Source organism: Hemibagrus wyckioides, linkage group LG07 (genome assembly GCF_019097595.1).
Source record: "Hemibagrus wyckioides isolate EC202008001 linkage group LG07, SWU_Hwy_1.0, whole genome shotgun sequence".
Taxonomy (NCBI): domain Eukaryota; kingdom Metazoa; phylum Chordata; class Actinopteri; order Siluriformes; family Bagridae; genus Hemibagrus; species Hemibagrus wyckioides.
Genome location: NC_080716.1, coordinates 32,825,868 through 32,837,400, shown reverse-complemented (window position 1 = coordinate 32,837,400; position 11,533 = coordinate 32,825,868). Strand labels below are relative to the sequence as shown.

The 11,533-nt window shown below is 41.7% G+C and overlaps 2 protein-coding genes across 4 annotated transcripts in view; both read left to right on the top strand.

The window, feature by feature from the left end:
• LOC131356062 (deoxynucleoside triphosphate triphosphohydrolase SAMHD1-like) overlaps positions 1 to 1,056 on the top strand; it is a 17,634-nt gene extending 16,578 nt beyond the window's left edge. For both annotated transcript variants that reach the window (XM_058394830.1, XM_058394831.1), the window contains exons 15-16: positions 206 to 334; positions 575 to 1,056. In XM_058394830.1, coding sequence (XP_058250813.1) covers positions 206 to 334; positions 575 to 667 — 222 coding nt within the window. In that variant the 3' untranslated portion in view covers positions 668 to 1,056. The remainder of the gene's footprint in view (positions 1 to 205; positions 335 to 574) is intronic.
• Positions 1,057 to 3,172: 2,116 nt separating this feature from the next.
• serbp1b (SERPINE1 mRNA binding protein 1b) lies at positions 3,173 to 10,435 on the top strand. 2 transcript variants are annotated; one of them, XM_058394839.1, is made up of 9 exons: positions 3,173 to 3,605; positions 6,163 to 6,328; positions 6,451 to 6,591; positions 6,685 to 6,753; positions 6,834 to 6,911; positions 7,016 to 7,199; positions 7,323 to 7,379; positions 8,159 to 8,344; positions 8,428 to 10,435. In XM_058394839.1, the coding sequence occupies exons 1-9, from the start codon at positions 3,353 to 3,355 to the stop codon at positions 8,485 to 8,487; spliced, it is 1,194 nt and encodes a 397-aa protein (XP_058250822.1). In that variant the 5' UTR covers positions 3,173 to 3,352; the 3' UTR covers positions 8,488 to 10,435. The 2 variants fall into 2 exon arrangements, with proteins under 2 accessions (XP_058250822.1, XP_058250821.1); XM_058394838.1 differs by having other exon boundaries at positions 3,209 to 3,605; positions 6,682 to 6,753.
• The last annotated feature ends 1,098 nt before the right edge of the window (positions 10,436 to 11,533 follow it).

Sequence of the window (11,533 nt, the reverse complement as noted above, 5' to 3'; positions counted from 1 at the left end):
GGTGAGTGATGCTGATGTGTTTGAGATATCATGTCCAGGGAGTCTTAATCCTAGTTTAACTCTTCACCACTGGATTCCTATTGGTGGTATTTGTTGGTGGCTTCAAAGAAGATGATCTGCGTTATCCATCAAAATGGTCTAACACTGAGTACCTGTTCATTAATGAATAAAATGCACAGCACTGACATGCATGTGTGTTTTGTAGGTGTCCAAACTGCTGCCTGACACATTTTCTGAGAAGCACATCAGAGTTTACTGCAAACAAGCAGATAAACTGGAAGCTGCAAAGAAATACTTCAAGCAGTGGTGTAAGGACAAGAACTTGAAACCTCTGGTAAGGCTTACCTCCTCCACCATGTGTGTGTGAGACATCTGTGTGTTTATGTGAATGTTAAAATGAATATTGTGATAACTGCCTGAACTTTGAGAGTAGAAGGAGAGGGGTTCATGTATCTAGCATGCACTAACCTGACAGCTTATAATTAATAACTACTTGCTAATCCCTGTGCTGTGTAGTGTGTTCCATTCTCCTCAATGTTTTGCATACTGTTGGTGTGTGTTTTCTCATGTGTAGGATGCTAAACTTGTGGTTGAAGAATTGACTCCTGCCAAGAAGAGTCGAAATGAAGGACACAGAGATGCAGAAAGGGTCAAAAAACGCCTCTAACGCCCAGTGATGGACAACAAAATTGAAGCCACATCGCCCCCTGCTGGCAGACCGAATGAATCTATGGGTCATTTATCAACCAACCCTCCTATTAATAATTTAAATTGATTCTAAATTGATTATTATAAAACAGTTTACAGGTGGTGTGTTAATATTAATCATATTTTTAAACTGATATATATTTACTTTTCATTACTTTTTAAGCTGTATTTCAGGTAATCTATCATTTTACAAAATAATTCTTTTAACTTGAAGCATTTTCTTCCACTGGCTGATGTAACTGATGTATCCTTCTGTAGGGATTTTCTGACCTTTAAGACTTTCTACTGAGTGTGATGTGTTTTAAAGCCATTTCATTTAACACTAATAAAGTCTCGGGTTTCGTCTTATTCAGTGTGTGAATCTTTACTGATTTACTGAGTCAGCACATTAAATAATGTTGTTTATGAATATTTATAGATACTGTACAATCAGTGTACAACAGTAAAATATTAACAGCAGGTTTTTTTCTTTGCATTTTGCTAAAATCGTGTTGATATTCTGTGAGTCTGATAAACAGTTTTGATACTTTCACAGATTTGTTTAATTCCACCGGATTCTCCAGGACAGTGACCACACACTATATCAACACCCTCGCTTCCAACTCACAAACGATCCATATTCAGTGCTCAGTGTGATGGAAAAATACTTTTTAAGTCATTAAGAACACTCCAGACTTTATAGTGTGGTGTTTTTATGTACAACTCCTCTTAGATGCTGACTTTTCTGTCAGCTAATATTTACTCATTTTTGCAATTTCTTATTTAAAAGACTGAAATGAGAGATCAGAGGTTTGTGACTGCCGCACACTGTTAACACACAGAGTCTACAGGCTAACTAATTATAGCTAACTTTATAAAAAAAAAAGTAACAGTAAAATATATGCTTACTGAATAAAACATTGCTAACTGGCTAGCTAGTTTAGCAAGCTAAACTGGCATAGTATAGGATATAGGTGTTTGTGGTGTGTTTTTGTGTAGGCTATAGCAGTATCAGTGATATTTTACTGTACTGTTTATTTTTTGATGATCACCCTTGAAGTCCACTTCAAATAGCCGGTACTTTTAGCCACTACAGAAGGACCCTTCAGTGAGAAAAGCCCAGGGCATGCTTACTCGTGTAAGAATATTGTTGTGCACTCAGAATACTTAACTACAAAAAGCATGCATCAAACTATGGAAGTGATTTCCAGACTTATTTCAGAACTAACTGCCAATGAAAAGTGAAATCGTCCATTACTGTTTGCATTTTCGTTTACATGAATGCACACTTCAAATGGACAAGCCAAGTCACTTCCATTTCCCATGTCTTACAAGTTCTGACCCTGTTATAGAGCTCATATTACTCTGCTCTATTTCACTATTGGAGCTTGACGACATTCAAATGAAATCTCAGATCCTTTCCATTTCCAAAGCCTTGCACAGTGTTTGGGACAGGACTACACTTCTCTATGAACATTCTGACATAGCCTTATTTACTGATGTACACTACTGCTGAAAGGTTTGGGATCACTCGCATGTTTCAGCTTGATTTCAGCTCCAGAGGAGGACTCCATCAGCCAGTCCATCTTGTGGGAGATGCTCCAGGAAGCATGGGGTGAAATCTCAAAAGGTGTTTTTTTTTTTTTTTATTAAGGCAAAGTTTGAAGAAAACATTCATCATTTCCATCCAAATTATTATTTCTAACTCTGACCTGCCAGCATGTCCTGTTCTTTTGCTATATTTTCTATTCAGACTAATTTTGTGTGCTTCATTGGAAAACAATAACAGTTTTGAGTGATCCCAAACTTTAGTGTATATATTTACATATTTATCTGCACTTGTGCATTTGCACAATATCTACCATTTGCACTTCTGCTAGATGCTAAACTGCATTTCGTTGCTATGTACCTGTACTTTGCAATGACAAATTCTATCTATCTATCTGTCTGTAGGACATCATTATATTTGGAACCTAACCGCCAAGACAGACAATACTTCCACAGCAGTCTACAATTAAACACTGAATTTCTAATTTCTATGTAAATTATGGCAAATGATCTCAAGACGATTCCTTAAACCAGGCCAATGGCTCATGTGGTCCATGTCTTAAATTCCTTTCTCAAAAGATACCCATCTTTTCATCTTATCCTGTCAGATAGCAGCTCTCATTAAACATGTACAGACTTTACAAAGAGAAATAAGACTAGGAAGTAGCAGAGAATGTTGATGGTGAGAGGACATGACTTTATTAAATAACATTTTCACCCAGGTAGTTAAGATTAGTCAAGTCTGGGAAGTTAGCCACTGTTAGCATTATATTCTGCTGGGGTGAAAAGGTGGCCATAGCGAATGTAAAGTGAGGTAAAGGATAACGTTTTCTTCATTATTTGTATTAAGTGTTTAAGGTGTTATCAGTTTCATGTTAGTTCGTGTTAAATAAGTGATATTTGTGAAGTTTTTTTGACTTTATGTTGTTGTGTTTGGACTGAATCGAACTGCTCGTCTCGTGTGGCGGGAAACTCTGCATGTCCCGGATGTGGTGCGCGCCGGAAGAGAAGGCGACGTCACCCCCCGTCCATCTTGTGTTTGCTCTTCGGCGAGCTTCTTCGTTCCGCTCCCAAGTCGCGCCGAATCGGAGGAGAATCTCGCCGCCGGGGCGCCATCATGCCCGGACACCTGCAGGACGGTTTCGGCTGCGTCGTCACCAATCGCTTCGACCAGCTGCTGGATGACGAATCCGACCCGTTCGACATATTAAAGGCGGCAGAGAACCGGAGGAAAGACGCGGCCGCGGCGGCCAGCAAACCCGCCGCTCAGGCCGCCAGACAGCCCAAGAAAGAGTCACAGAAAGAGAGGAAGAACCCGCCGCCGGAGAGGAAGGAGGACCCGCAGCCTGCCGCGCCGATCAAGAAGGACGGTATGGCGGAGAAAACCTTGTTTTATTAGCCTAGAGCTCTCTTTAACTCGACATGGCTTCGTGTTAGTTTTGTTTTATTATTTATTTTTTTCTCCACTTACATTCACACAATTCCCGCCTTCTGCTTCGTGACTGGCTGATATTTATATACATTTATACACGCGACCTCGTGAGCTGCACTCTGATTGGCTTAGGTCGCTGTCTAACCTGGGTAGCGCTCGTGACTATCCAATTCCGCGCGTGTAGGCGGGAAAACACGAGCCAATCGTTGCTCGGGAGGGCGGGGCTTTTCGGAATACGGGTGAGATAAAAGACAACGACGCCACCGTCTGTGCGCTGTCATGTTAGAGGACACACGGAGAGGAAATTGTTAGATGTGTAGAAAAACATGATAAATATCCAAACAACAACAACAATATTCTCTCATAATCCAACTCGCTAATGCATCGTCATTAATTTCTGTGGAAACTTTTGTGGAGAAACTTGTCTTTTTTTTAAATAACTACGCCGTGTTTTTGTGTAGCTTCGAAGCTCCAGACAGACTGATCCATATTTATTTACTCGGATGTTCACGCGCTTGAAATTACGTCATCAAATTTTCATTAAATACTTTTAATCCTCGAGACACGCTATTAAACATTTATTCAGGAATGGTTGTTAAACATTGGTGTATTTTCTGTGTATTAGAGCGAGTATGAAGGCAGCAGTTCAGAGCAGTGTGTGGAGATCAGCCATGTTGGACAGGCAGGATGAGGACATCATCTAAAGCTTCTTAGATTCAACAACTTTCACGAACAATGGTGGACAGAACTGTGTCTTTATCAGATAATACTTCACCAGTCAGCCTGATGAGTCTCCGTACTTGCGTAACCTTTTACATTTGGACTGTAATATTGCACAGAGTAAGCCAATGGTTAAACCACATGCAGCTAGAAAGCTAAGAAATGTTCTCAAAATGTTCCAAAACGAACACATTACCAACATGAGCGTTGTCGTTATTGCTGTTTTAACGAGGACCGAAGTAACGGTGCCCTATAGATGTGGTCTTTGTGTTTTTTTCCAGCTGTCTGTCACCTTTTCCTTATATGGAGCTTTGTGGGCGTGTCTAAATATGAATCTGCTACCATGTAAACGAAGCATGTGTAATTTGCCGCTGATTAGAGTTTATCAGAGTACACACACACACACACACACACACACACACGTGTGAGAAGATAACCAGGGTTAATGAGACATGGAAGTCCGGTGGGAAAACTTGTTTGGAAATGATGTGAAATTCCTAAACCAAACATGTGTACAAGCTCGTGTCCTTATTACACTTTATATTGCCAAAAGTATTGGGACACCCCTCCAACTCACTGAATGCAGGGGTTGGGCTCCGCCCCTTAGTTCCAGTGAAAGGAACTCTTAATGCTTCAGCTTCATACCAAGACATTTTGGACAGTTTCATGCTCTTTGTGGGAACAGTTTGGGGATGACCCCTTCCTGTTCCAACATGACTGCACACCAGTGACCAAAGCAAGGTCCATAAAGACACAGATGAGTGAGTTTGGTGTGGAGGAACTTCACAGAGTCCTGACCTCAACCCCATAGAACACCTTTGGGATGAATTAGAGCAGAGCATGTTGGAACAGGAAGGGGTCATCCCCAAACTGTTCCCACAAAGAGAATGAAACTGTCCAAAATGTCTTGGTATGAAGCTGAAGCATTAAGAGTTAATTTCTCAAGCCCAACACCTGAATTTAATGATGTGGAGAGGCGTCCCAAAACTTTTGGCAGTATTGTGTACAGTTTCTGAGTAACATTTATCCAGGAGATCTCAATCTCAGACATCCAGTTTGTTTCCAGTTTACAGACACGATGTATATGGATCGTTAATATCAGTGTAAATACATTTAGATTAAACACATCCATTAAACACATCCATCTAATACAAACAAAACTGTCTCAAATGTCACCATTTCCTCATGTTTCATTAGTTTGAAATTCGTACCACAAACTTGCCATAGTGCCACTTAGGGCTTATTTATTAAATTCTCTCAGTACAATGTTTTCACATTAGCTTTTAGTGTTCTTGTCCATACTGGTGTATTTCACATCATGTGGCTCTGAACTTCATCAGGTCCTTGTTTTAAAATCTACATCTGCTTTGGTTAGAATCTGCTTGGCGCTAATGAAAAGACAGGCACCATGATAGTACACCCACGTAGAGATGATTTGTTTAGAAATAGTTTGCATCATTGGGTGTGTTTTCTGATAGAGCCACCTGAAGAAGAAGATCCACATTAAACTCTGGCTCTGGATTCTTTTCCTGAAACATAAAACCTTCATTCAATCGGGATTTATTTGCATAAACAGTAGCTCCACCCTCTTTTCTTTGTTTTCGAAAAACACTGTGAGTAAATAATGGACATCAAAACAAGACCAGAAGACAAACAATAGTAAAATATTTACTCAAGAATTCCAACATTTCTAATACATAATTAATATGAACCTGGAACTTGTGGGAAGAGAAGTCTGAGTGACATCTTAACATCACTTCCTGTGTGTGTTGTAGGTGTAAGGAGGATGGGAAGGAAGCAGCAGGAGCAGCAGGGGCAGAACCCTCCCCACCAGCAGGGGGCACAGGGAGACCGGAGACCGGAGAGACGAGTCCACCGAGAGCGGCGCTTTGAAAAGCCACCTGAGGAAAAACATGAAGGAGGAGAGGCCAGTGTGGACAAGTGAGTTCTCCTTCATCTCAGTTTACAATATTGATAAAAAAACGCAGCTCTTGCATGCTAGTGATGAATATTGTCTCATATTCTAACATTCTCTTGGATGATTTGTGTTTTTCTTCACGTAGGCCAGCAGGAGACAGACCACCGAGGGGTCGTGGTGGAGGTCGTGGTGGACGTGGAGGTCGTGGACGGGGAATCGGACGAACCGACGGATTTGACTCTCGGGGAAAACGTGATTTTGACCGACACAGCGGAAACGACAAATCGTAAGTAACCATTTTCCTAGTCGGTACCTTCTGGTCAGGTTACTAAGTTCACACAGCAACGGTTAGCTTCATTTATGGTTTGTTTTCCAGCAGCCAGAAAGCCGACGAGAAGCGAGGTGGAGCCGGATCACACAACTGGGGCAACACCAAGGAAGAAGCCAGGTGAGGAGAAAGGAAAATGAACATTAGTAATGTTAAACAAATAGAGCTAGTGGTATGATTAGTACATCTTTATCTTACAGTGAACCACACCAATCGACTGCACCTGAAGCACCTGTGGAAGGGGAGGAGCCTGCTGCACCTGCTGACTCAGAAAACAAGTAAGCTTCAATTCTTCATACCTGTAGGCCAGTGGGTGGGTGTGGTGTAAAAGTGTTAACGGGGTACCGGGGGTATGACCTTGATGTGGTCGGTTGATTTCCAGGGAGAACGAGGTCGAGGAAGTGAAGGACGAAGGCCCCAAGGAGATGACCCTGGACGAGTGGAAGGCCATGCAGAACAAAGAGCGGGCGAAGGTGGAGTTCAACATCCGCAAACCGAACGAAGGCGACGAGGGCCAGTGGAAGAAAGGATACGTGCTGCACAAGTCCAAGAGCAAAGACTTGGGCGTGAGTGACACAGAGCTTGTGGTGTTTCCATAACTAACCTTAAATTCTGAGCTGATCTCCACAGAACGGTTCTTTACATGCATGCATCATTAGTTCCTCTGTGTTTGTGTGTGTTTTCCCCAGAGGCCGTCTGGAACTCTGATTGAAGCTGGAGATGCTAACGCCGAGTCACTCAGCAAGGTAGCTACTGTCAACTTCATACAGTCCATTCATTTATATTTAATGAGACCACTCTGGATGTGTAAAAGGGTACTAAAGAGACCCTAAACTATCGATAGCTGTGAAGGATCTGCTTTAGATTACCATAGTATTGATCTAAACCTGTTAAAGATGATGATTTATCTGTAAAGTACCTGATGGAGATCATACTGCAATTTTACTTAAAGAGGAAACAGTCACTGTGATCAAGACATCATTACCCATTTAGGACTAGATTGTAGCTGTAAAGAACCAGTTTACTGAGGGTGTAGCTCAACGTGTAGCTGTGGGAAACCCGGTTGAGGAAACACTCTGGATGTAAAGTTACCTTTCAGAATAGTTGTAAAGTTTTGGTGAATTGAGGAGTGTGTAGCTGTAAAATCCCTGCTTAATATCAAACTCGGACACATTTAAGTCTACGCTGTTTTATCTGTTTATCCCCGTCTCTGCTGTTTATCAGAACCATCTCTGTGAAATAAACTGCATGGCGGTAAAAAAGTACATTTTTATAAACTCCACAGTCGTAAATGTGAATATAAAGTAAACATTTACCTGCACTTGAGCCGTAACTTGAGCTTTTTTCTCTAAATAACTGTTTATCCAACACCAGCTGTAAAGTAGCCACTATAAAGCTGTGTCCAAACACAAATATTTTAATTTAACACCAAATCATTGCTGTAAAGTGTGCAGATGAGGCTGTAAAGTATCTGTGGGCCTGAAGTACCCTTTGTAAAGTACCCTTGTGGTTTTCCTCTTATTAGGGAGCCTCTGAAGACGTCTCGGGCGACCACCACTTCCGCAAACCGGCCAATGACATCACCTCCCAGCTGGAAATCAACTTCGGAGATTTGGGACGCCCTGGGCGCGGTCGGGGGAACTCCCGGGGTGGCAGAGGGGGCCGGGGAGGTGGAAACCGGGCAGGACGTGGTGGAGGCAGGTCTGAGAAGGTCAGTAACTGTACACACACCTGCTGCTGGAGCGTGTTTGACAAGTTATGTCATGTGTATATGTTTCTCTTTTATGTTTTCAGGGAGGCGGAGTGTCCGTTCCAAACGTGGACGACCCAGAGGCATTTCCTGCCTTGGCTTAAACCCTGACCTTTGACCCTCAAGCCCCTCCTCTACGAGGCCTGCATGCTTACGGATCCTTCGACTATAGATATCATAAAAAGAAAATGGAAAAAAAAAAAAAACCCTAAAAGACTGTCATGTACACCATAGTGAGGACTGAAACCCCGCCCCCATGTTAACGGACTTCTCTGGTTACACTGAAGCTAATTCTCCATAGAGCTTTTGTATTTAGACACAGGATAGATAGCAGGGATGTTCCTACAGTATTTTATTTCGTTTCCGATTGGATTGCTGTTTTGAATGTAAGGCTTTTCCAGCATAGCGTTTGAAGTGAATTGAAGCTTTCGTTCGTTCTCCTTCTATTTTTGGCGTATTTGAATATTTTTCAGCAAAAGGAGAATGTGGGTCTAGTGCTAATTTTACTGTTATTGACGTACAGAAGTAATGTATCACTTTAAAGATTTTAAAACGAAGCTCTGAGGTCAACTTTGTTTTATGTTCCATTTGTTTTTGTTTATTCCCATGGAGCTCTTTGCTTGGCCTGTAGCAAAACCGTAAATATGTGAATGCCTCGTTGTTATATATTTCTCTCTCTTTATTTCCCTTTTTATCCCTTTTCAGTTCTCTCACTTGTCGGAGTTCTCTGTGTTTTGTCTTTTCTTTTCTTTTCTTTTTTTAGGCTGGTCCTCATGTATGACACCTTTTACAAAAATGTTGGGAACACTCTGAAAATTCTGTGTGTGTGTGTGTGTCCTGATGTTGCTAAGTGGCTTAAGGGCGTGGCTTAAGTCAGAATTCTCTCAGCCAATCATATTTAACCAGCTGGGTTAGTGAACAGGGCTCGGAGCAGCCTCGTTAATTAATCTAGCTACTCATGCTAACCATGGCGCAGTGCTATATTTAAGTGTCCTAGCTAGGCGTGATCTGGTTTATGTTTAGCACTACGTCAGAGGGAGTTATGAGGAGGTGATGATTGGCTAATTTAATTTAACTTAAGCTAACCCTTGGCAGAATCAGGACACGTGTGTGTGTGTGTGTGTTTTGTGTAAACAGGCATGTGCTATGGTAATCGTGTAACCGTGAGTTCTCATTGGGCAGTGATGGACACACCTTCTTTCCACTTTGTCTGAAAATACGGACCATTATAGACAGATAAGAAGATGGCTGTCCTTGTAATTGTTTTATCTTTATTTTATTTTGGTGATCCTTGTCGGCGGTTATCACGTGCACATGCCTGTACACAAGTCAGCTAAAGTTCTCGAACCTGAAGTTTTTATTGTTATTATTATTATTATTAACTCCTCAGCATGCTTCATGCAGAGACGCGGCAGCTTCCACGTGCTTACAGACTCACATCGTCTCTGCTGTTGTGTATCAGCCGTTGTGTAGGAACGCTTCGGCAGGAAGTGCTTTCACAATTTAATTGATCGTTTCCATGACAACAGGAAGAACATTTCTGCCCCACATAAGTATCCATCTAGAGCACGCCGTGTTGAACAGCCAATCACATCACAAACTCGGGCGAGTTACGCGTCAATGTCCATATGCTTGTGTGTGTGTGTGTGTGTGTGTGTGTGTGTGTGTAAACCAACCAGTCCTTATCTCTGTACGAAGCAAGCTGAGGTTTTTATTCTCTAGCTCTGATTGTTGACATATCTTTGCACTTAGATAAATTTTTTTTTAGCTAACAAGCACATGATCTTTCCCCGTTTGATCTTTTTTTTAATATTTACAGCAGCACTACTCGAAGAACATGCTCGATTCAGGGTGTGTGTGTGTGTGTGTGTGTGTGTGTGTGGTTTATCCTGAACCTGGGAGTGACAGTAAACTGGAGGACACTAGGACATGTCGGACTCCTTGGACAGTGGGACGCTCCGTGACTGGACTCTTTGTAGGACTTTTGGTTTTCCGGATGTTTCTGCGTTCACTCGTCCCTGTTCAATAAACTTCCCACAGGTGTTAATGTCACTCAGTGTTCAGGCCTTTTTCTTTTATTTATATTTCTAAATCTACTGTGCATTTTAAAACGTCTCGTTGTTTCACTCGTGTGTGTGTGTGTGTGTGCGTGTGTGTGTGTGTGTGTGTGTTAGTGAAGTCACACACATCTTCTCATAACAGTGTTCAGCTTTTACCCTTTACTGTGTGAACATGCAACATGATCATCCTAAAACAAGTCCTGGTTCAGTTGAAGGCTTTTTCCTCAACAGTGTTATCAAATTTCGGATAAAGTCTCAGAGCCAGCGCTGCTATGACACCAGTCTAAAATCCACCAATAGGACGACACCAAGCGTACAGGTGGAGTTTCAGTGCTGGAGTAAAGTACATGAAACGTGCTGAAGCTGGCTGTGAAGGTTTATCTGCAGAAGCTCCTGAACTGTAGACATGTTCTTTAATCACAGGTCTGATGTTCGAGGATCTTCATCATATAGTCTGAATCTTCAGAGCTGTGTTATCATCCAGTGTTCAACACCAGTCAGACACTTAGGCTTTAGGAGGAAGTTCACTCTCATTACCATTACGTTACCTTTGGAAATTTCCCACTAGAAATTCTATCTATCTATCCAAACATTCACTGACAGTACAGAAGCAAATTTCATGTCAATTTTAATCAGTCATATAAATTATACTAAAACATGTCTCTTGATATCATGGTGCTTACTAGCATGGTTCTTCACATGGTTCTTCAGCATAATTAGCGGCTTCATCTGAGAGAAACTCACTTCCTCCTTTTGTGATATAATATGCTGTGTTCGTTTTTACAGGAAGCTCACATCTCATGATGGCAGGTTCCTCAGGGTCTTTGCTTGAAGCCATTACACTCTTGTGACAGGATGCGTGTTGTCTGAGTGCACTGTGAGATTTTCATGTTTGAGACTGACACAAAATCTATTTTAGTGGCTAAGCTTGCTTTTCTACTACGGTACTTACAGATCATCACATTTTTCCTCCTCATCATACAAAAGCCAATCAAACTGAGAAAGCCACAGAGTCTGGAACTTTCATTTTTCCAATAATTGACGGTGTTTAACGCAGTGAAATGATATCTGCTCTAGATTTATCGTTTGC